The sequence below is a fragment of the Ursus maritimus genome, unplaced genomic scaffold (genome assembly GCF_017311325.1).
Source record: "Ursus maritimus isolate PB19 unplaced genomic scaffold, ASM1731132v1 scaffold_17, whole genome shotgun sequence".
In the NCBI taxonomy this organism is placed as follows: Eukaryota; Metazoa; Chordata; class Mammalia; order Carnivora; family Ursidae; genus Ursus; species Ursus maritimus.
The window spans coordinates 27,031,073-27,052,045 of record NW_024424119.1 but is presented as its reverse complement, the minus strand read 5'-3'; the positions used below and the strand labels follow the sequence as shown (position 1 = coordinate 27,052,045).

Sequence of the window (20,973 nt, the reverse complement as noted above, 5' to 3'; positions counted from 1 at the left end):
GCAGTGGGGGGGTTGGCCTTCACCTCCAGGATTGCTTCCATGTTTCAGCACCCCACCATGCTGATCAGAGACTGGGAGAAGGGGAGGCCTCTGAATTATCTCTATGATTCAGTCTGCGAAGCAAAAGTGCTTGCTGCCTTTCACGGTGCTGTCCTGTATTGCATTGGTGGAAAGAGCCATTTCTCAACGGCGTGCTTTGGCATCTCCATAGAGGTAACCCTTCCCAGCCAGTGGCTCCAGACCAGCCTTTATGGAAGTCAGACCCTTCCCAGCTCAGCCATACTCTAAGGCTCTGAGGCTCTGGGGGCTGCTACCTCGGGAAGGCTCGATTATCATTCCTTGGTCATCGTGAGAACAGCTACTGCAGGGTGTGAGGTGGTCCTGGCTTCTTGGGAATGAAAGTCTTCCTACCTCCTAGAATTCTGTGGCCAGGTGAGTGAAAAATACCACAAGGTCTCCAAAAAGCCTTGGGCCTTCATTACCTGCTGTTCCTCCAGAAAGCTGATGGTGGCCTTAGCCAGAACCTCTAGCCACTCAGCACTGGATTCCCTTCCCACACACGTGGCCTTTGTAGATCCCAGGCCCCAGGACGGATGCCTGATCAGGTTTCTTACACCGCCGACTCCCGGGAACAGGCAGGCTGCAGCCCCGCCATGCACGGAGAGGTGGTGTGGCTTCCATCACGCTGTCAGCCCCCTCCCGCCCTGGCAGAGACACCTGCCTTCAGAGCTGGTGGTTTTACTTCCTGGCTTGCTTTCACTCACCCCCTGGGAGTCTTTACAGCAACAAATTGCAAGGTGGCAGGTGGGTCTAAAAATGGCCTTCCTGCCCGGCCCTAAGCCCCCAGATGCAGCTCTGGGCCTACACAATGGCTCTGTGGACCTCTGCGCAGTGTGGGGCAGGAAGAGCAGCCTAGGGTGATTCCACACAGTCTTGGGGAGGCATGGGTTGGTCTGGAGGGTCTAATCAGCCCTGGGCGTTGTGGCAGGGTCTGTGACGTGGACAAAAGGAGCCACACGGGAGGTGGCCACACAGGGAAGGGCAGAGGGTCTGGGAGCATTACCTAGAGAAGCAGGCATGGGCTCAGAGTCGCATGGATGAGGTGTCTTCACATCTCTGAGGGGCCACTGGGAGGAGAGGGATTGAACCTGTCATAGCAACCTCGGTTTTCTTTCCTCAGAAATGTGCCCACTGCAGAGGGTCCCAGTGAGACTTAAGGGAACCACATCACGAAAGTCCTGGCCACTTATTGAGCACTTTCTGCCTACGTTTTCTCATCAAATCCTCACAGCCACCCTCTGGGAAATGAGTTTCCTCATTTTACTGATAAAAAAGACTGAAGTCCAAAGAGAAGGGGTCCATAGCTAGTCAGCCACAGAGCCAGGATTTGAACCTGCTAAGTCCACCTCCAGATCCAAGCCCTAACCCAGTGGTGTCCAGGTTCCCTGCTGCTGTCAGAGATGCTGCACAAGATATGGTTGGAGCCCACAGGAAATGTCACGTGCCTTTCATTGCCTTTGTACGGATTTCTCCCTCCTAAAGTATCCTATGGATACTTTACTGGGATGTGTGTTCCCACCTGGAATGGTTCCAGCAGAGGATCCAGTAGGAGCCCAAGTTCTGGAAGTTCGTACCTGGGTGGGGGGTGACCATAGCCATCCCATGGGTTAGTCACGCTCTGCCACCATTCAGCACTGGGAGGGGATCCCACACCATCGCATCCCACTCCCCCTTGTCTAGCTGAGGAAACTGAGGCCCAGAGAGGCTGGGAGAATTGCCAGAGACCTCATAGCAGAGCCACTCAGGCCATACACAGAGGATAGATCAATGTTTCCTTTTAATGCAATGAGTAGAGTTAACAGCCACATCCTTAATGATTTGTAATTGCCTCTGCGAAGCAGATGATCAGAGTGCTTGCTCAAGGAGCCGGGTGGCAGGGAGTGTATGAAGGGCATCCTTAAAATCTTTTAAAGGAACAAAGTCATTTCATTTTTTCATTTTCCACTCACTGAAGATTCGTCTCTGTTGAAGCTACCTTTCAGGCAATGCCCGGGGTTCAGCCGGCGGCAGGTCTGCCTCCCAGCAAAGATAGAAGACAGACCTATGACTCAGTGCTAAACATATTTATTTGGGGGGACTTGTCCATCTTCCCCATTAGCCCCTCAGCTAGTTGCTCTGCCCTCAAAAGCCCGGGACAGTGTTTAGTGTGCCGGGAGTCCGTGGCACAGTAGACGGAGACAATCCTAAGTCCACATGCCAGCTTCACCACTCACAGCCGTGGGGCCTCCGCAGGCTGTTCAGTCTCCCTGAGCCTTAGTTTTCCCATCTATAAAAGGGGGATACTCAACTCTTATCACACTGTATCTCTGTAATCAAGGGAAAAGATCTGGATAAAAAGACTTTGTAAGCCCTAAAGGGTCACACATGAGAGAATGGTTATTGGTGTTCAGGGAAGGCTTACTTATTAAATAAACTTTAATTTAGTATGAAAACATGAAGAGGTCCCTGGAAGGCACAGAGGCCCCACTTACAGAGCTCATTCCTCATTGCGCCTGGCACCGATCCTGGCATGGATGCTATAGCAGGCAGTAGTTATGTAGGAAATCCTAGTCTCCATTCCTGTAGTTCTACAGTGAGCCACCCAGTTCTCCCATTCTTTGTTCAGCCCTTCCCAAGGATTGGGCCACTGGTCCCTGTGTGTGAGAGGGTCCCCACTGCCTTTCTCCCCTGTCACCCTCCCCATTCTAGCCGTGACACACTCGTTGGATTGGTTGGCTTGCCCAGAGTGAGTAGGGGAATCACCCAAAGGAAGCATTAAACACATTGTTGGGTCCCACTCCTCAGAGTTCCTGATGCAGTAGGTTCTGGAGATGAGGCATGAGAATTTGCATTTTTAACAGCGTCCCAGGAATTGCTGATGCTGCTGACCTGAGGACTTCACTCTGAGCACCTACAGTGTACCTTGTACATGTTATGTGTTAGGTACTGGGGTCAGGGTGTAGAGAGAGAGGATGTCACAGCTCAGCTCAGTGGTATCAACACCACCTCCTCCAGGAAGCCCTTTCTGGAAATGTGCAGCCCCTTCCCCACCTTCATCCCAGGTTGGGCTGGGACCCCTCTGTGCTCCTAGCACACCCTGTACAGGGGTGCATTGGTTTATAGGGGAACATCCAGATACACACTTGCAGGGGAGATGCTAATGCAGTGTCTGTCACCCCTTAGCCAGGCACCCTCTTGAGTTTTGACACCTTTCCAGCCTCATCAAGTAAAGCCGAAAGGGCAGAGAGAGGGCAAATAAGGTCCTGGGTATGTCTATTTCCTAAACGATTGTGAGTCATGTCCAAAGCAGCTCAATTGGCTAGTTTGAAATAATCCTGTTAAGGTAAGGGGGAAAATGGGGGAAGGACAGGAAATTAACATTTTAGTGAGCAGTACTTACAAAGCCCTGCAAGGTGGGTGTGGTTTCATCGTCATCACACAGATGACAGTACTCAGGCTTTGAGAGGATCAGCCCCTTGTCCACAGTCACACAGCTAATGAACCCAGGTCACGCTGACTGCAAAATCTTTGCTCTTTCTACTGCTGCCTTGACATCTCAAGTGTGGAAAGAGCAGGTTGGAACATGGCCTTTACCTTGCGGTGGTGCCATGTGCCTTTGGCCACTGTGGAGGCAGAAGCAGTGGCCCCCACTCCATGCTGACCTCGTGACTTGTCACTGTCAAACGCAAATGCTCTGGAGCTGGGAGCACTGCCGTTCTGTGCGTCTGACACTTTCTCTGGGCTTGCTGTTCCCACCGAGCCCCGTGACTCATCCTCCTGCCCTCAGAACAGGCTCAGCCTCTGCAGAAGGTTCCTCAGGGAGTCTTAGACCTGCCACCATCACCTGGCACACCCAGACCCACTCCCCCTCCTCACCATTGGCCCCGGTGGGGCTCCCGTGATGCTTCCTGTCCCTTGTACAGCTTCCCAGAATGCCTTGGGCCTGTGAGGAAATTAACAATTTTGTTTGTATGGGGAGCTTTTTGCTATGTAATGAGTAACAGTTGTAATTAATGTTTAACACATACGAACAGCAGGTCTGCAGAGAAAAGGGGGTTTAAATAACTACGAAGAGAACCGGGATCGCTCTCTTCCTTTAGCTAATATATTACTGAGGGACAGGTTTTTCTGGTTGGTTTTTCTACTTGACATATGAATGAATTCACTTAGTAGCCAAAAAAAAAAAAAAAAAGAAGAGAAGAGAAGAGAAAGGAAAACACTAGTGTTTAATAGCTTTGGTTTGTCTACTAATTATATTGATAGATAGAAATGTTCCTTCTAGTGCCTTTGTCTCCTATGTGGAAAAAAAACACAAAGATTTGATAGAATCTTTGCTGTTCTGTTTGGCAGGGCAGAAATCTTCAGGTGGATAGAGATTGTTTAAGCTCTGTGAGGTCAGAGACTCTGCCTGCCTCATTCACACCCGGGCCCCTACCTGGATCTGTGCCCGGCACGTAAGGAACCTGCAGATATGTGTTAAATTATTGAGTAAATCCTGTCTCAGGAAAACCAATCCCATGATTTCTTCAGGACACTAGACTACCTAGGTAATGATGCAGCCTGCTCACACAGAGATAGTTTATTTTCATATCATTCTTTCATGCCGTACACCTGTCTTCTCTCCAAACGAGCCGGAGGGACCTGCAGCTGGAGTGGCATTTCTGCACAGCCATTAACTGCCACAGTTGCCACCTCTGGTCTGAATTCCTAGGAAGAAGCTGGGAGTGCGTCCCCGCCTGTCTGAGGATTGGCCCAGGCGTCCAGGTGCCAGGTTGTAGGTGGAGAGAGTGGTGTGCTAATGGGTGGCACGCAGCCCCCTGAGAGCCATCCACCTGGCTTGTCCCCTCCTGTCGCTCTTCCTTCCTCTCACTGCCATCTGCAGAGGGACGACAACAGAAACCTATACACAGCTTGGCTGGGGCCTTGGGGCTTCTGGGTAGGGAGACACATTTCCACAGATGCCCACCATGCAGGTCCTCTGAGGCTTGTGGATGGGGGAAAAGTCTAGCTGTAAGATTCTAGCTGTAGGATTCTAAGTGATTGTCTGTGGTGTCTGTAGGTGTAAGCATCAGGAAGCACGCTGCATCACACAACAGCAGGCATTCTCCATCTGACAGGTGAGCTTGGCCCAGAACTAGCAGAGTGCCCATGAACTCAGATGCCAGCGCCCCGGGGTCCGGATTTAAAGCCCTGTCTGCCATTTGCTAACAGGATGACCTGGGGTAAATTGCCTGTGTTTCCTCATCTTAAAATGAGGTGGCAATTGGTGCCAAGAGTCGGGACACAGTGAGTGCTCAGTGGACACTGGCTTTTGGTACCACTGTCATTGTGAACTACTGTTTTTTGAGAACGTATTGCACTATAGACAGGATTCGTGCTGAATTTGTTAAAGCCCTCTGGGGGTGCAGAAGACATGGGTTGAAACTCAAGTTCGTTGAAGTTCAGGTTCAGATCTAGCTGTCGACTTGGGGCAAATCAGTCCCATTTCCAGCCCTCTGATTCTCATCTGTAAAATGAGTTATGACAATAAAGACGGCTTGCTTCAGCAGCTGTAAAGGTCTCTGCATTTGGGTCATTTCACCATTTTCATCAGGATTTATCCTTCTGTTTCCCATAGCCAAGCAGCAGCCCTTGGGATGGGGTCTTTGCACCAGATAGTATTGCCTGTTTCCTATGACAGGTGCAGAATAAAGGGACGAGACACACACAACCTCCCCACCCCCTTGTTCCAGGGCCTCCTTCCCCAGCCCAGGCTTGGGTGTGCATGCACAGACGGTGTTCCTGGAATCCGGATGGTGTTCCTGGAACCCAAGCAGCATCCCGGCGCCTGCCTCACAGCCTGTCCAATGCCCTGCTTCTCGGGGAGTCACCAGTGCCTCCTTTCACAATGAAGATCTCTGTTCTCAGGCGCTGCCCACGAGATGTGGCAGCGTGGTGCCCTGGGGCTGGCATGTGTCTGGGAAGTGAACACAGAGGCCTCTTGTTGGCAGTCCTGGAACACAGACCAAACATTTGCTGAGCCGCCTGTTGTCTTACATTACCTGGAGGTGCAGCTCGCACGCACAGGATGGGCGGGGGGTGGGGGGTTGCTGAGAGTGAGGCCTGCTCTTGAGCTGGAAGGGAGAGGGGCCTCACCCCTCTGGGCTTGTTTCTCCATCTGTAAAATGGGAATTCTAATACTGATCTTGCTGTGAGGAGCAGATGAGGTAACTCAGAATGTATGTTTAGAAAGTCGACGCAGCAAAGCCGTTGTCATGGGAACGGTTTCAGTTGCAGGTGTTTGCACATTGTGGTGAAAGTCTGTGGTGTTTTCAGAGACTCCAGGGATCACATGGTCCACCCCAGCTTCCCAGACCGCTGTGCTGTCTCCCTCCTTGCCCCCTCTTGAGGGCTCACAACTGCCAGGACAGCAGCCCCTTGTGTGCCCCTCCACCCCTGCCCTCCCCACTCCCTTCCCCTCTCGCACACACAGACCCACAGAGCTGAGGCCTGGCTGTCGGCAGAATGGAGGGATCAGTGCCAAGGACTGTGCGGAAGGGGTGCCTTGGGCACCTTCATTCCGTTCTCTGTGCCCTTGTGTTCTCAGAGTATAGGGCAGGCCCCTCCTGTGAGCCCCATGTGGTTTGCAAAGGCACCCCATACTCATTTCTACCTCACCCATAGAAGGCACAGAAGGTCTAAAGAAGCCTCTTCAGTGGGCTGAGAGCTCCTTGCAAGCATCCTGTTTTCAGTTGTCTAATCCTTGTTGCCTCTTCTTAAAGGACCCCTGGGCCCCCTTTGCTCCCTTCCAGCTGGCTTTGAATGGTCCCTGTCCTCTGGGGCCACCGTCCACACCCATGGTCAGCTGGGAGGACTGGAGGATGTTTGCCAGGCCACTGGCTTCTGTCCCTGCCCCTCCCCAGGGAAAAGTACTCCTAGGGTACCTGCCACCCCCAGGTGAGAGGAGGCCTTCCGGGGCTTAAATCCCAAAGCAGAAGGGGAGCGAGTAGGGGCTGAGGCTGGCTGCCTGATGTGGAGCCTGCTCCTATCCCCTTGGGCAGGTTACTTGCCTGCACCAGGCCTTGTCTGTAAAAACCTGGACAAACTGCCCTGATGTCTCCTAGGCTCGCTGTGGGGGGTCAGAGGAGAACGTCCCCTCAGGTCTTATGTAGGCCTCCTTGTGCACAGGAAACACTCAGTAAAGGTTAAGCATCTTCAGGATGTTTTAAAATAATTTGAGGAGATAGTCCAGCTCCCAAGTTTCCGTTCTTGATTGATGCATAGAGATTTTATGGTCCTGCGGACCCAGGGGGAGATTTACTCAGTAGCTTCTGAACATCTATACGTCAGGCACTGTTCTCGGCACTGGGGAGTCAGCTCTGAACAAAGAGTTATGTCGTGGCTCTTGGACCTTCCAGCTCAGTCAGGAATTCCAGCAGAGGCTAGGGAAAAAGAAGGTGGTTTCTGATGCAAGGCACTTTATCCTCCTTGGTACGTGAGAGAGGAGTGTTCAGAGCCTGGGTGTGACCATGGGGAGGGAGTCACACTTACAGGGGCTTGCCTGGACTTTGGTACGTCGTCTATTACTAACTACCTCCATAATCCTATATGGTGTAAATATAGACAACCCTGTTTTACAGAAGAGATAGCTAAAGTTCAGAGAGGTTTAGAAACTTGCCCAAAGTCTCACAGTAATGGCAGAGGCAGGACTCAAATATGGGTCTTTCTAAGTGTAGAGTCCACACCCTTTCCATGAGGCCATGCTGCCATGGTTCCTCCATTTCCTGGCCTTACTGTAGCCCAGGGACCGTTAGTTAAAGTCAGCTGTGTGTTGGCCACGTGGAGAGGTTCCGTGGAGGCTTGAGGTCCGAGGCCCCGTCTCCATCCAGTTCTAAAAAGTACCTATACCTACCACACTACTAGAGACTGGGGCACAGAAGAGAAGGGAATTCTACCTGGGGGTCTAAGGCAAAAACTCCCCTATGGGGTAGCATTGGAGCTGAACTTTAAAGAATAGCAAAGATTTGTGCACCCAGAGATAGTGAAGGATTCCAGAGGGCAGGCAAAGGGCAGGCACCCAGAGATAGTGAAGGGGATTCCAGAGGGCAAGCAAAACAAGCAGAGCCCTAGGGGCAAATGGTGGATTTGGGGACTGGCCATTCTTTGTGACTGGAGCCTAGGTCTGGGTGTAGACCCCAGAGGGGTTTTGTGGGGGAAGATGCATTCAGAAGGTTGGGTTGGTGGCAAGTTATTGAGGATCTTGGAACACTAGAGCGAGGAGTTTGCCCTGCGTCCAGGGGCACTGGGAGCCAGCGAAGGTTTGTGAGCCCAGCAAAGCTGTGCTTTAGAGGCCCATTGGCCTTTTGGAACTTGTTTTTGCTGCCAGCCCTGAATGATAAACAAGAAGGAGCTGGACCCTGAAGGAACACGTTTATTTCATCTAAGCAAACATTAACTAAACACCCGTCTCCATAACAAGCACTGCATTAGGTTTAGGGGCAAACAAGAGATTGGAGAGGGGCCGAGAAAGAAAATCAATCCCAGGCGCTGCCCCCACACAACACCCAGGCTGACTGGGGAAGAGTGGGAGGCGGTGCCCATGGAGCTGCAAGCGAAGTGCCAAGTGCTTCCGAGGAGGAAGGGGCTCTCAGCAGGCAGTATAGGGGAGGCTTTGTGGAGAGGTGGCTTTTTGTCAGGTCTTGGAAGCTTCTAGATGTCATGTGGATGGAGCAGGAGGGTGGTCATTCCAGGCCTAGAGGTGGGAACCACACCATAGACTGAATGAGGGAGGCACAGCCCTTACCTGACCACAGGGAAGAAGGACCTGAAGGGGCAAAGGGGGAGCTGACCCTCGTGACCCACCAGCCTGGGCTAGAGCCTTGTCCTCCCCCACCTCCATCCCACCCCTTAGCTTTGAGACCCTTTGAGGCCAGTTCTTTCTCACCGCTGAGTCCCCATCCCTCACCCATCACCCACAGGGTGCCGGGGCTATTGTGAGAGTCAGAGCCAACGTGGGTACCTGGGATGCTGTCATCCATTATTGGCAGTGACTAAACCTCAGAACCGATTGGTATAAAATCTATCATACAGATAGGAAGGGGACCACCAGAGTTGGAGGCTAATGTGGATGGAGAAAAGGCCTCCTGAAAGGGCAGTAGTGGGGGCACCTGAGCTGGGTCTTTAAAGGTTGAGGCCTGTTGTTAGACCGGAATTTTTGGAAGGACATTTGGGGCATCGAGAAGGGGCCTCCTCACCTGCCGTGGAGACAGAGGCTGGTGGTACATCAGTGGGCCGTGTCTCTCACTGCCTCCCAGGGCCTGGGCCTGTCCCCCTGAGCCCCCCCTCCCTCCTGCACAACTCCGATTGCATTTGTAATTGCCTATAGGTGCAATTAATTAGGTGCTGTCGTTCTAATGACTCACAGGGGTGGCATATTTTTTCTCTAAATGCAGATATTCTTTTGAGGGTTTGTGTCTTTATCTTTTGCAGAAAATCACTATATTAAAAGAATTGCCATTTTAAATTGCAGATTAAAGAGAAACTTAATTAGAAGGAATGAAAGCAGTTGTGTTTGGAGCTTTTGTTCTTAATTTTTTTTTTCTTTTGCTGCTGAATCACTGCACTTGGAGTTTGTGTGTTTTATTTTAGGTGAAATTATTTGCCTAATTAAGCCTGTCATTCAGCACCACCTGTTCCCTCTAAAATATATGGCTATATTATTAAGCTTGCAGGCGAATGTATAAATTAATTCAGTGGGGAATTACAGTGTTGACTGGGATGTTATTAGGTTTTATCGAGTTTATCTGGTATGAAAACCGATATTTTTTTCCAATAAAGTGAAACAACAGCTCATTAGTTTTCTTCACTCAGTCATCCATTGGGTACCTGGTAGGTTATAGGCATGTGCTAGGTTTGGGGCACAAAGGCACATGTGGTACAGCCCCTGCTCTTGAGGGGCTCATGGGGCACCAGACCAGGAAACTGGCCATTAGGATGCCATAGACTGAAAGCAAGGTGAGTCTGGGGAGGAGGTGAAGTCAGGGAAGGCTTCCTGGAAGAGGTGGCCCCTGAAGGTCAAGTGGAGTCAGGTGAAGAGACTGGTAGAAGGGGAGTGGGTTGTGGTAATTCAGGCAGAAGACATGGCCTCGAAGTGGCTGTGGTGAGACCTAAGGCTAGACAAGCAGCCGGGTCATGGGCTGTGCTAAAGAACTTGGGTTCCTTCTGTAGTCGGTGTTCCATGCTCCATGCCTGTCCTCCCCTTCTGTGCCAGGAGGTATGTGGCAGGGTTTTATAATGGCAGAAATCTCCAAATTCTAATTTTAGTCAGAGGTGAACATGTCTTACAATTCATTTGGTCTCTCCCTCTCCTTAGCCTGTGGCAAAACCAAACCTAGAACCTCATCTCTCCCCGGCCCCTTCCCACATCATGCCACTTCACTGCTCACCTCAGGACTCGTAGCCCCCAGGGACCAGGGGTCTGCTCAGTGGCCTCCCCTCCATTCCTGACAGAAAGTTAGCAGAGGGAGGGACCGGGGAAAAGTACACGCTGGTCCCATGGTCCCTGGCCCCCGTCTCATGCCGCATCCTATATCTCCTCTCGATGGAGCATCTCACAGGGGTCTCCCCTGGCTCAGGCTGGGAGTAGTGAAGTCCTGTTGGAGTCAACTCCTATGTCCCTCCCATCATGAAGGGATTCAGCCCGTTACCTTCCCTAACTGGTCTCCTTGCCTCCCTGGATGCCCTCCACATCCCATCTCCATCAGTAGTCAGAGACCTCTCTAATACCCCATCTGAGAATGGCGTTCCCTGATTGACCCATCCCTCGGATCAAGACCCAGCTCTCTAGAGAAGGGCTGTGCGACCAGGCCCTTACCTGTCTCCCTGATCCCAGTGCTCAACCTTGACCAAGGTCACGCATCTAGGACTCTGCAAGGCAGATGGCTCACCTCTTCCTAACCCTACTACCCAAGATCATATATGCCATTTGACTAGTTGCCGTGAGGGCTGGTGTGGTTCAGCAGGAGGAGCCCTGGTGGGAGAGCCGGGATGCTGGGAAGCCAGGCAGGGGCACACGGTGACGTGTGTGCTGGGGCCCCAGCTCTGAGCTTCACCCTCTCACCACCACTGTGCAAGCCCAGGTTATTGACCAGATGGAAGAGGGCTCTCTCAGACACCCAATCCCAGGACCTGTACCTTAGAAGGGCCTTGTCATTGCTGTCTGTCCCTGTGATTGGGACACAGGAAAGAACTATAGCCTGAGAAGAAGGCAGAGCCCCCAGCGAGTCCTTGCTGTCCCCGCTCCACACTGCCAGTCCTAGCCTCATAGGCTGGGGATGTCTCTAGGTTGGAGTTTGGCCTCTATCCTGCTTCCTCACAAATTTTAATTACAGTTTCCTGTGAATCTTCACCTCCTGGAGAATGCCAGCCCCGTCCCTCCAGTGCTCCATAGGCCTGTAGCCTCTCAGTCGTCTTTCCCCTATACTGCGCTGTGAAAGCACAGACAAGGCCTGCCAGCCCACCGTGCACTGTCATCCTCACTGCTCTCCTTGTGCCTCTCTCTCTCTCTCTCTCTCTCTGAATGAATAAACTTTTTAAAGTGCATTTGTAGGTTTACGGCGAGGTTGAGCAGAAAGTGCCAGAATTCCCATCTACCCCCGTCCTCCCATCTCTTTTCAGCGCAGCAGTCCTGTTCAGAAAGCACCGGCTCAACCCCCCCCCCATCAAAACATCAGCATGGCTCCCCATTTCCCTCAGAATAAAATCAAAGTCCTTTACAAGATACAGCGCCCAATGATCTGGCACTGTTTCTTCCTATGACCCTCCATTCCCCCTGGGCTGTGTTGTTTCTGTCACCCGAGGCACGTTCCCACCACAGGGCCCTTGAACTTGCTCTTCCCTGTGCCTGGAATGGCCTTCCCGCAGGTGTTGTGCTCAGTTAAGGCAGCTGGTATGCAGCCGCTCTGCCATGTCATTCACTGTGTCTGTCCGCACTCGGGCTCTGAGCTTCACAGCAGGGATTTGTTTTGCTCAGTGCTGTTTCTGCAGCCCTGAGCTCGCCTGGCATGTGTGAGGGAGTGTTGAGGAGTGGGGCAGGTGCATGGACAGGTTGCCGGTTTCTGCTCCCGTCCTGAGAGTGAGCACACACGCATGGGTCCAGCATGTCTAGAGCCTTCCATTGGCAGGAACCTCCCTTCCCGTTGCTTTCCGTAGTAGTTAATGGGAAGGAGTGTCTTGGAGGGATGGAAATGCTTTGCGGTCCTGATGGATGATCTTGCTCAGTGGCTGAGACATAGAACAAGTCCACCCACATTCCAGAGTCCCTGTGGACAGCACACCACCACAGTCGGGGCTGGAGTCTTCTGCCACCTTCCGTGAATGTGAGGTTGATGGCCATGTGTCTGGCCAGGGTAGAGGACAGCTTGCCCCATCTGTGCTTGCTCTTTGGAGAGGAGATTCCTGCCACTGTGTGTCTGTGGGCCTGCAGCTGGACCTGGCTTTGGGAGCCTCGTTCCGTAGGGCCTGGCCCATTGGCTCAGCACTCTGTGTGCCAGCCCTTAGGATGTGTTCTCTCATCTGATCTTTGCGGTTACAGGGTGAGGTAGGCAGGGGAGCCTCAGAGGAGTGGAGTAGTTTAGCCAAGGCACACAGTGAGGTACTGGCAAGCTTGGGTCAAGGGCCATGCTGCACGGGTTGGTTCGGAAGCCTACGTGAAGTACCTAGTACCATGTCCACCTTGAGCAGAGGCAGTAAAAGTAAATATTTGTAATAACATCAGTTGAGCAATGACTACATCCCAGGCACTGTGCCAAGATCTTGGTGACATCCCCTGACTGAATCCTCGCAACAACCCCATGAAGTGGGTACAGTCATCACCCCTCATAGAGGAGGAAACCGAAGGCCCGAGAGATAACATGCAGTATGTACCACCTGGTCTCTAAGAATGCTCCTGGCAATTCCAGGTTCAGCTCAGTATTTTCTGCTCTTTGTGGGGTATCTTCAGGGTCCCGCCCTCGAGAGGTATCCTCCCCAAGCCCGTGAAGGTGAACAATGCTCTCACAGGCGCAGGGGCAGCACTGCTCCAGCCTCACCTGGTGCTGATCCGGGACAGGGATCGCCGCGTGGGAGGCCCATGCAGGGGGTGAGCAGATTGGCGGGGGGCGGGGGGTGCAGCATGGCCCTTGATTGGAACTCTGTAGGGTCATCCCAGGAGAAAGGGGGCAGGTGTGTCCGGTAGGCCCTGTGGGAGGAGAGGAGCCACTTGGAGGCAGCAAATGGGGAACAGCTGCCTCCCTGAGAACTGTCCAGGGGCCTGAGCCCCTGTGGGAGTGCCGTGCCCCTTCTTGCTAGAGATTGCAGGAGGCATCCTTTGGGGATAAGGCCCTTGAATGCACCATCTGGCTCTGACAGCACCTGCTGTAGGAAACTCAAGCCTTTGTAGCCATGTTCAATAATTGCCTGGAGCTCTTCCCCCTGTGAATCATAAAGCCCCAAGGGGAGCAATCGACTGTTACCCCACTCTGCACCACCCAGTAATCCCTCGGGCTGAGCTCTGGTGACCATGCACTTTCTCTCTCCCCCACAGCCCAGTTTAACGGCAACGAGAAACGGCAATCATCCCCCTCGCCTTCCCGGGACCGGCGGCGCCAGCTTCGAGCTCCTGGAGGGGGCTTCAAGCCCATCAAGCATGGGAGCCCTGAGTTCTGTGGGATCTTGGGAGAAAGAGTGGATCCTGCTGTGCCACTGGAAAAGCAAATGTAAGTTCTAACAGAGCAAGGCCCAGCCTCAGCTCCAGTCTATTCAGTCACTGTTAAGGCTGGGAGAAGGCCAAGGCCACCATCAAGTCAGTCAGTGGCTGACAGAATTAGAACAGAGCCTCCTGATTCCTAACCCTGGGCTTTCTCCTTCCATGCTGTATTGCCACCCTTACTTTTGACTGTTATAAATTAGATTAATATGTTAGCCACAGGGATAGTTTTGCCTGACATCTGCTTGGTATTTGTTGAGCAAGGCTTTGAAGCTCTTTTTTTTTCTTTCTTAAAGATTTATTTATTTGAGAGAAAGGGAGGGACAGAGGGAAAGGGAGAGAGAGTCTTAAGCAGACTCTACACTAAGCATGGAGACCAACGCGAGGATCTATCTCATGACCCCTGAAATCATGCCCTGAGCCAAAACCAAGAGTCGGTCACTTAATCAACTATGCACCCAGGCACCCCAAGGCTTTGAAATTCTTTTTTTTTTTTTTAAGGATTTTATTTATTTATTTGAGAGAGAGGGAGATAGAGCATGAACGGGGGGCGAGGCAGAAGGAGAAGCAGACCCCCTCACTGAGCAGGGAGCCCAACACGGGGCTCGATCCCAGGACCTTGAGATCATGACCCGAGCTGAAGGCAGCCGCTTAACCGACTGAGCCACGCAGACACCCCCTGGCTTTGATGCTCTTGGTTTGAGTTTTCTCAGTCCCTTTCCCCTGAAATTTTCCACCTCCAGTCAGTGACCCAGTCCCATCCCTGTTGCCCCCTTCCCTCCCTGCCCCTCCCCTGCACTGTCAGTCAGGTGCTTTACCACCCCTCCCCTTGACCATGGTGACCACCTCCCTTCTCACTGTGTTCAGATCCCTGCTCAGCTCTGAAACCTTCAGTGGCTCCCCATCACCTCCAGGATAAAGTCTCATCGGCCTAGCCTGCCACTCACTCTGTGAATTGCCCCCAGACTGCTTTTTCAGTTTCTCACCATTCCATATACCTGGACCACGGCCAGCGTCTCCAGATACTGGAGGAAGCAGGTCCTGAATCTCGTGCTGATATCTTCTGGTGTATCATCCTCTTAACAAGCAGATATGCAATAAATGGGGTTATCATCCCCGTCACACAGATAAGAAGTCGGGACTCCAAGAGACACAGAGCCTTGGCTAGAATGTCACAGCTCATGGTGCAGGGGTGGGATTGGAACTCCAGCCCTGTGACTCGACCCCACACTCTCCACTTCCTCCCCCACCTCATACACACTCTTCTCCCCCACCCTTCACACGGGCCTGCACAGAGTAGGCACACCATAAAGACAGGAGATGAGCTGACAGCAAGCCGATCCCTCGTGAGGCTGCCCCATGTGTGTCATACACTGTATTAATCTCCAGCGGGGGGGCTCTGGCCTCAGCGTAGCCAGCAGTGTATCCCTTACAGGAAATGCTCACTCAGCGAGTAGGATGCAGGGTTTTCCGAGTGACGTCATGTGCCGTGTGCCCCCTTTTCAGCATGTGCTATCATCTGGGGAGAAGGGCGCAGCCTCCTTTGTGACGCCCTGCTCAGCGCATGGGGAAGTGCTCCCAGCAGGCATCTTTGCTAACCGTCTGTCACAGCTACCCAGATCGGTGGTAGGTTTTGCTTAGTTCTGATCACTGTGTCCTCCTTAATCAGCAAACAAAATATGATCCGGAGTTGGCTGGAGTCAGCCTGCATCCTGACCATTTCCACGCAAGGTCCCCTTCTAGCCCCTGCCGCTGTTGGAACATAACGTCTGTGAGGACGGAAACTTCTCTGGGTCACCACTGCATCCTCAGTGCTTTAGAATGGTACATAGTAGGTGCTCAGAAATCGCCTCTCCAGGAAATGGATGAAGTCCCCAAAGAGCTGTCAACACTGTCTGTCTCCCTTCTGCCACCTCCCATTCTCTCTCACTGAGCACAGTAGACAGCTCCCTCCTTTAGAGACACACTCTGCTCCTGGTTTTTCTCCTGCCTCCCTGGTCACCTCTTCTGTCTCCCCTCCTGGCTCCTCACCTCAGCTTTACCTGAAGGTTGGACTGGGGCTTGGGGTCCAGCTACATGCTGTCCCGGGGTAGGCTCCTCAGGGTCCTGGTGGTGAGTCACCAGTGCTCATCCCCTGCCCACACCACTCCTAGAACCCCCAACTCCTACGTCCAGCTGCTGTCTTGTCATCTGTACTTGGCATCTCAGATTTAGTGTGTTTAAAACTGGTCTCCTGATCTCCGGACACTTGCTCCTCCTCCAGCTTCCCCACCTCCATAAATGGCATCACACGTACCTACTTGCTCAAGCCACGAATCTGGAGTCCTCTTGATTCCTTTTTTTGCCTTACACTAGCATCTAATGGATCTAAACTAGCAACTTCTGCTAGTTTCCACCCAGAATATAGGCTGAATCCATCTGTTCCTCTTGTCTCACAGCCACCTCCCGTCTGACCACCTCAGAAGCCCCCTACCTCATCTCCCACTTCACTTCCCCTCTGGCCCCTTTTCAGGAGAAACTGGTTGGCCTTTTTGTAAAACCATCCGGAACAAGTAACATCCTCTTTTAAAAAGTCATTGCCCTCTGCTATGCTTAGAATGAAGTCGGACCTCTTCCCTTGCTCACAGGCCTCAGGGAATTGGGCTCTGCCTTCCATTCCACGCTCATCCCGTAGTACTCCCCGTGCTCACAGAGCTGGACCATTCTTGCTGCCTTTCTGCTCTGTGAACACCCCCAGCACATTCTACTTCAGGACCTTTGCACGCGCTGGTTCTTCTGCAGAGAACATGTTTTCTTTGGCTCTTTACTTGATTGGCTCCTTCTCACGATGCAGATTCTCAGGTCAAATGTCATCTGCTTGGGGGCCTCCCTGGTCTGTTCGTTCTAACATAGGCACTTTCTCTGGCCCGGTCACTGCCTATCACAAACTCAGGATTCCTATGTAGCACTTGCCACTTTCTGAAATTGTGTCCTGAATCTATTTATTGACTCTCCCTCGTCCCTGCATCAGCCCCGTGAGATCAAGGATGTAGTAAGTGGTGAGTAAATACTGGATGAGCTAATGGGTACTGCATAGGCTGGATGGCAATGTAATCCCCACAATTCTGGCCTGACTGGCCAGCTCTGCAAACTCCAGCACACCCCCAGACAGCTTCCTGCTTAGATTCTGTTTTCAGTCTAGGCAGAGCCTGCTCGGACACAGCAGTTGGCCCTCAGTCCCCCACAGGCCCACCCAGGTCCACCCTGTCTCCTGGTGGCTAACCTTATACCACTGGCCCCAGCCCCCCAATCATGTCCTTTGGCCCTTTTCTCCCGAACTAGTCTGGGTCTCCTTTGAATCTCAAGCCAAGTCCCTGACTTTTCTCTCTGTGTGCAATAGCTGGGTCAGTAGGGTACTCACCAGGCATTACCTTCAACCAGGATCCCGAGCCTCTGGAGGCCCATCTGCCACCAGCTCAGCTCCTATGCTCAGGGAGGGGCGGAGGGCGGGCAGTACTTCCCTGGAGACCTCTTCTAGGCCTTTCCCTGAGGATGGCTCTGCTTCAAATGGCTGGAACTTGTTTTCCTAATAAAACAACATGTTTGTCAGCTCACTGGGGGTGTGTTATACAGGTGAAATTTCCTGGAAAACAACCTTGCCAAATCTGTTAACTGTTAGTTCTAAAGTCCATTCCATCCTTGTCTAACTATTTCTCCAAACTCCAGTTGTGGATACCTTCTAACATGTGACTTCAGCCCTCACGTCTCTGGAAGTGCTGTCACTATGGGAGCCCATGCAATCCCCAACTCCATATTCCTCTTCATTTCTGTGTATGTTTAGAAAGGAAAGCAGGTCTACACTACCCTTTTCCCTTGGCGAGTCTCCCCTCCAGATGTCCATCCCCAGGGCTGACCTGCTGTGAGCAATCACTTCCTGGGCGGTCAGCGACTCACTCACATGCTCAGTGGGCAGGAACACTCACATCTATTCTCCAGTCCTTGCTTTCCTGAAGCAGGTTGGGTTCTGAGGTTATAATTATGTCACCGCCACTGCTGTTTACTGTTCAGAATGCTGCCTTGTAAATGGCAGAAAGCGTGCAGTGTAAGGCAATGGCCTATTTCTCCCCACGCAGAATATCTGTAACGGAACTCTCAAGAGTTCCTGTCTGCAGAGCACTCCTGGGCTGGGACCAGGAGGCAGCAGCATCCCTACTTATACCTGGGAATTTGAAATGCAGCCTATGGGTGGGCAGCAGCCTGAATAATGATAGTTGGGGGAGTTGCCCATGGCCATCTGCAAATTCACTCTCTTTCCGTTGGTGCTCGGAGCTGCCATTTGTTGAAACCCACCCATCCCAGGCTCTGCATAAGCCCTGCTATGCATCATCCCATTTAATCCTCACACCATAAATAAAATATTTTTAAAAAATTAAAAATAAAAGGAAAGGGGTGCCTGGGTGGCTCACGATTAAGCGACTGCCTTCGGCTCAGGTCATGATCTTAGCGTCCTGGGATCGAGCCCCGCATCGGGCTCCCTGCTCAGCAGGGAGCCTGCTTCTCCGTCTTCTGCTCCCCCTGATTGTGCTTTCTCTCTCTCTCTGTCAGGTAAATAAATAAAATCTTTTTTTAAAAAATTTTTTAAAAATAAAAAATAATCCTCCCACCCTAAAATAGGGGTGGAGTGCTCCTAACTTGATAGAGAACCGAGGTGCAGCCCGGTTCTGCTGCTTGCCCCTGACCACGCGGTTGGCGAGTGGCAGGGCGGTCTGTCCCTCCGTGGCCATCCAGCTGCTATGGTTCTCTTCCTGGCCCCGTCTCGCCACCGTCCCACTGCCCCTGCCCCTTAGACACTGTAATGTAAACAAATGCTTTCGGACCAGTGTCTTGTGATCTTCTCTCTTCCTCTGAAATTCTACCTTCAACTCTCCCAGTCTCGAAAATCAGTGTTCCTCTTTTGTCCTGCAGCCAGGGGCCTTAGTCAGGTCGTCTGCCACTGCACCCCCTCCCTTCTGATTCTGCTGCTCACCGCGTGGTATCTGGGAATAGTGATGCCGGGCTTTGCACATGCCCAGTCAATGCCAGATTTGCTTGACAGGAGCACTGGTGTGGCCACCTCCCCCCACCAACTGCCTGCTTTCCTGAGTGATGAGCACCGCCCACTTGTCCCGCAGATGCCAGAGAGGCAGCATGTGTCCCTCCTGTCAGCACCCTCTGATGGCCTCTGTGTCACTCAGATGGAGAAAGCCAGGATCCTCTCCTTGCGCACGAGGCTCCCTGACCAGGCCCTGCCCTGTGGCCTCATGGGTCACACTGCCCACCCCTCTCCTTGGGCTCACTGCAGCCATGCTGGCCACCTTGCTGTTTCCCAAGCACGTCAGGCACTCACTCCTGCCTCGGGCCTTTGCTGCCCCTCCCTCTGCCAGAAACGCTCTTTCCCAGCTCCCGTCCTTTGTGGCTTCCTCCCTCACCTCCTTCAGGTCCACACTGAAATGTCACTCTCTGCAGAAGGCTTCCCTGGCTACTGCTTAAAATAGCAGTCCCTACCACGAGCTCCAAACCGCACCCCCCTGCTTCGTCTCCTCCATGGCACCTACACTGGGATGTAAGCCCTGTGAGGGAGGAGGCTGCGGGTTGGTTCACTGTTCTCTCCCTAGGATCGCGCGTGCAGCAGACACGTAATTCTGTACGGAATAACTGAATACAAGCACACCTGCACACACGTGCTCCTGCCTCGTGCTGACGGCGCTGGGACATGCCAGCTGCCCTCTGAGGGGGCTGAGCCTCCCCGAGGAGGAGTTTGCCAGGGTACCGGCTGTGGGGGTCAGGTCTGTGCTGGGTTCTGACCCTCTCCCTTCTCCCCAGCTGGTATCACGGAGCCATCAGCAGAGGAGACGCCGAGAACCTTCTGCGGCTCTGCAAGGAGTGCAGCTACCTTGTCCGGAACAGCCAGACCAGCAAGCACGACTATTCCCTCTCTCTGAAGTGAGTACAGCCTCATTCACCCTCTCAGCCTTCCTCACAGCCTCAAGTGAAGCGCTGCCCAGCCCTTGTGTCTGCGGCAGCCGTGGCCCCCCCCCCCCCACAGGAAATGTGCCAGCGTGAGTTATTTCAAGCCTCGGTTTTTCAATTGGATCTTATTCTCCTGGGAGACAGAGGAGTTTTTAATGTTCGCTGCCCCAGAAGAGGAGGGGCATTTTTCCTAGGATTTAATATTAAATACCCAAGGATAGCTTTTGTATTCGAGGTAAGGCAGGAAGCGAATGAAGCTATGAGCATACCTCATCCCTCTCTCAAACCTCGCAACAGTCCTTTGATGAGAAACATATTGTCCCCATTTTGCAGGTGAGGAAACTGAGGCTCATGGGGGGGGATGGTGATTGACAGGGCCAGGACTCAGGACCAGCTGTTTGACTCTCCACAGCGCCTCGCTGCCCCTGTGGGAACAACCCTTTCCCTGTGTTGCAGGCTGCTGTTCAGACAGGTCTGTTTTTTATGTGTGTCACAGAGGTTGGGAGGAGCGCTGGGAAGAGCCAGGAAGAATCCTGCTGGTGTTGTCATCTGTGGCTGCTTTGTAAACTGTTGGGTCTTTGTAACCTGTGAAGCATCACTGTTGATGGGCAGCCCTGAAATAAGAAAAGGGTTTTTTGCTTGAGTGCTTCATCATTCAGTGCTGTTACTAAATGGGACCCAACAGTTTGTCTAGAACCCATTTTACAGATAGGAAAACTGAGGCCTAGAGAGAGGAGAGGTTTCCCAAGGACACAGAGTTAGTGACAGAATTGGGGTTTAAGAAACCCAGGCTCTTACGCCAGCACAGACTACCAGGAGCAGTGAAGACCTCTGCCTGGCTTCCTCTCTGCTCTATCACCGTTCTCAGAGGCCATGTGAGAGAGAAAGGGCCTGCTGGGATGTGGCTGCTGGCCATGCAGACAGTAGCAGCAGTGCAGCCACGGAGGAGAGACTGGTCTGCACTCTCTGCTCAGGCCTGGCCCCACCCTGTCTGCTGGGCTCTGCCCTGAGAGGGACTGTGACAAGCTGCAGTGCATGGGCGGCAAACAGAGGCACTAGAAGTCTGCCTGGAGAACAGAGGATGTGTGGAGACTTGGTGGCAGCCACAAATCGCTTGAGGATATCAGGGCAGAAAGACCAGTTGTGGTTGGGGTCCCCAGATGGGAGTTATGGGCGGGCAGATTCCAGCCCAGTGAGAGCAAAAGTTTTCTAACAGTCAGAAC

The 20,973-nt window shown here is 52.6% G+C and overlaps 1 protein-coding gene across 1 annotated transcript in view; it reads left to right on the top strand.

Annotated features, from left to right (window-relative positions):
* SHB (SH2 domain containing adaptor protein B) overlaps positions 1-20,973 on the top strand; it is a 135,073-nt gene that overhangs the window by 89,776 nt on the left and 24,324 nt on the right. The window contains exons 4-5 of the mRNA XM_008708007.2: positions 13,601-13,772; positions 19,604-19,723. Coding sequence (XP_008706229.2) covers positions 13,601-13,772; positions 19,604-19,723 — 292 coding nt within the window. The remainder of the gene's footprint in view (positions 1-13,600; positions 13,773-19,603; positions 19,724-20,973) is intronic.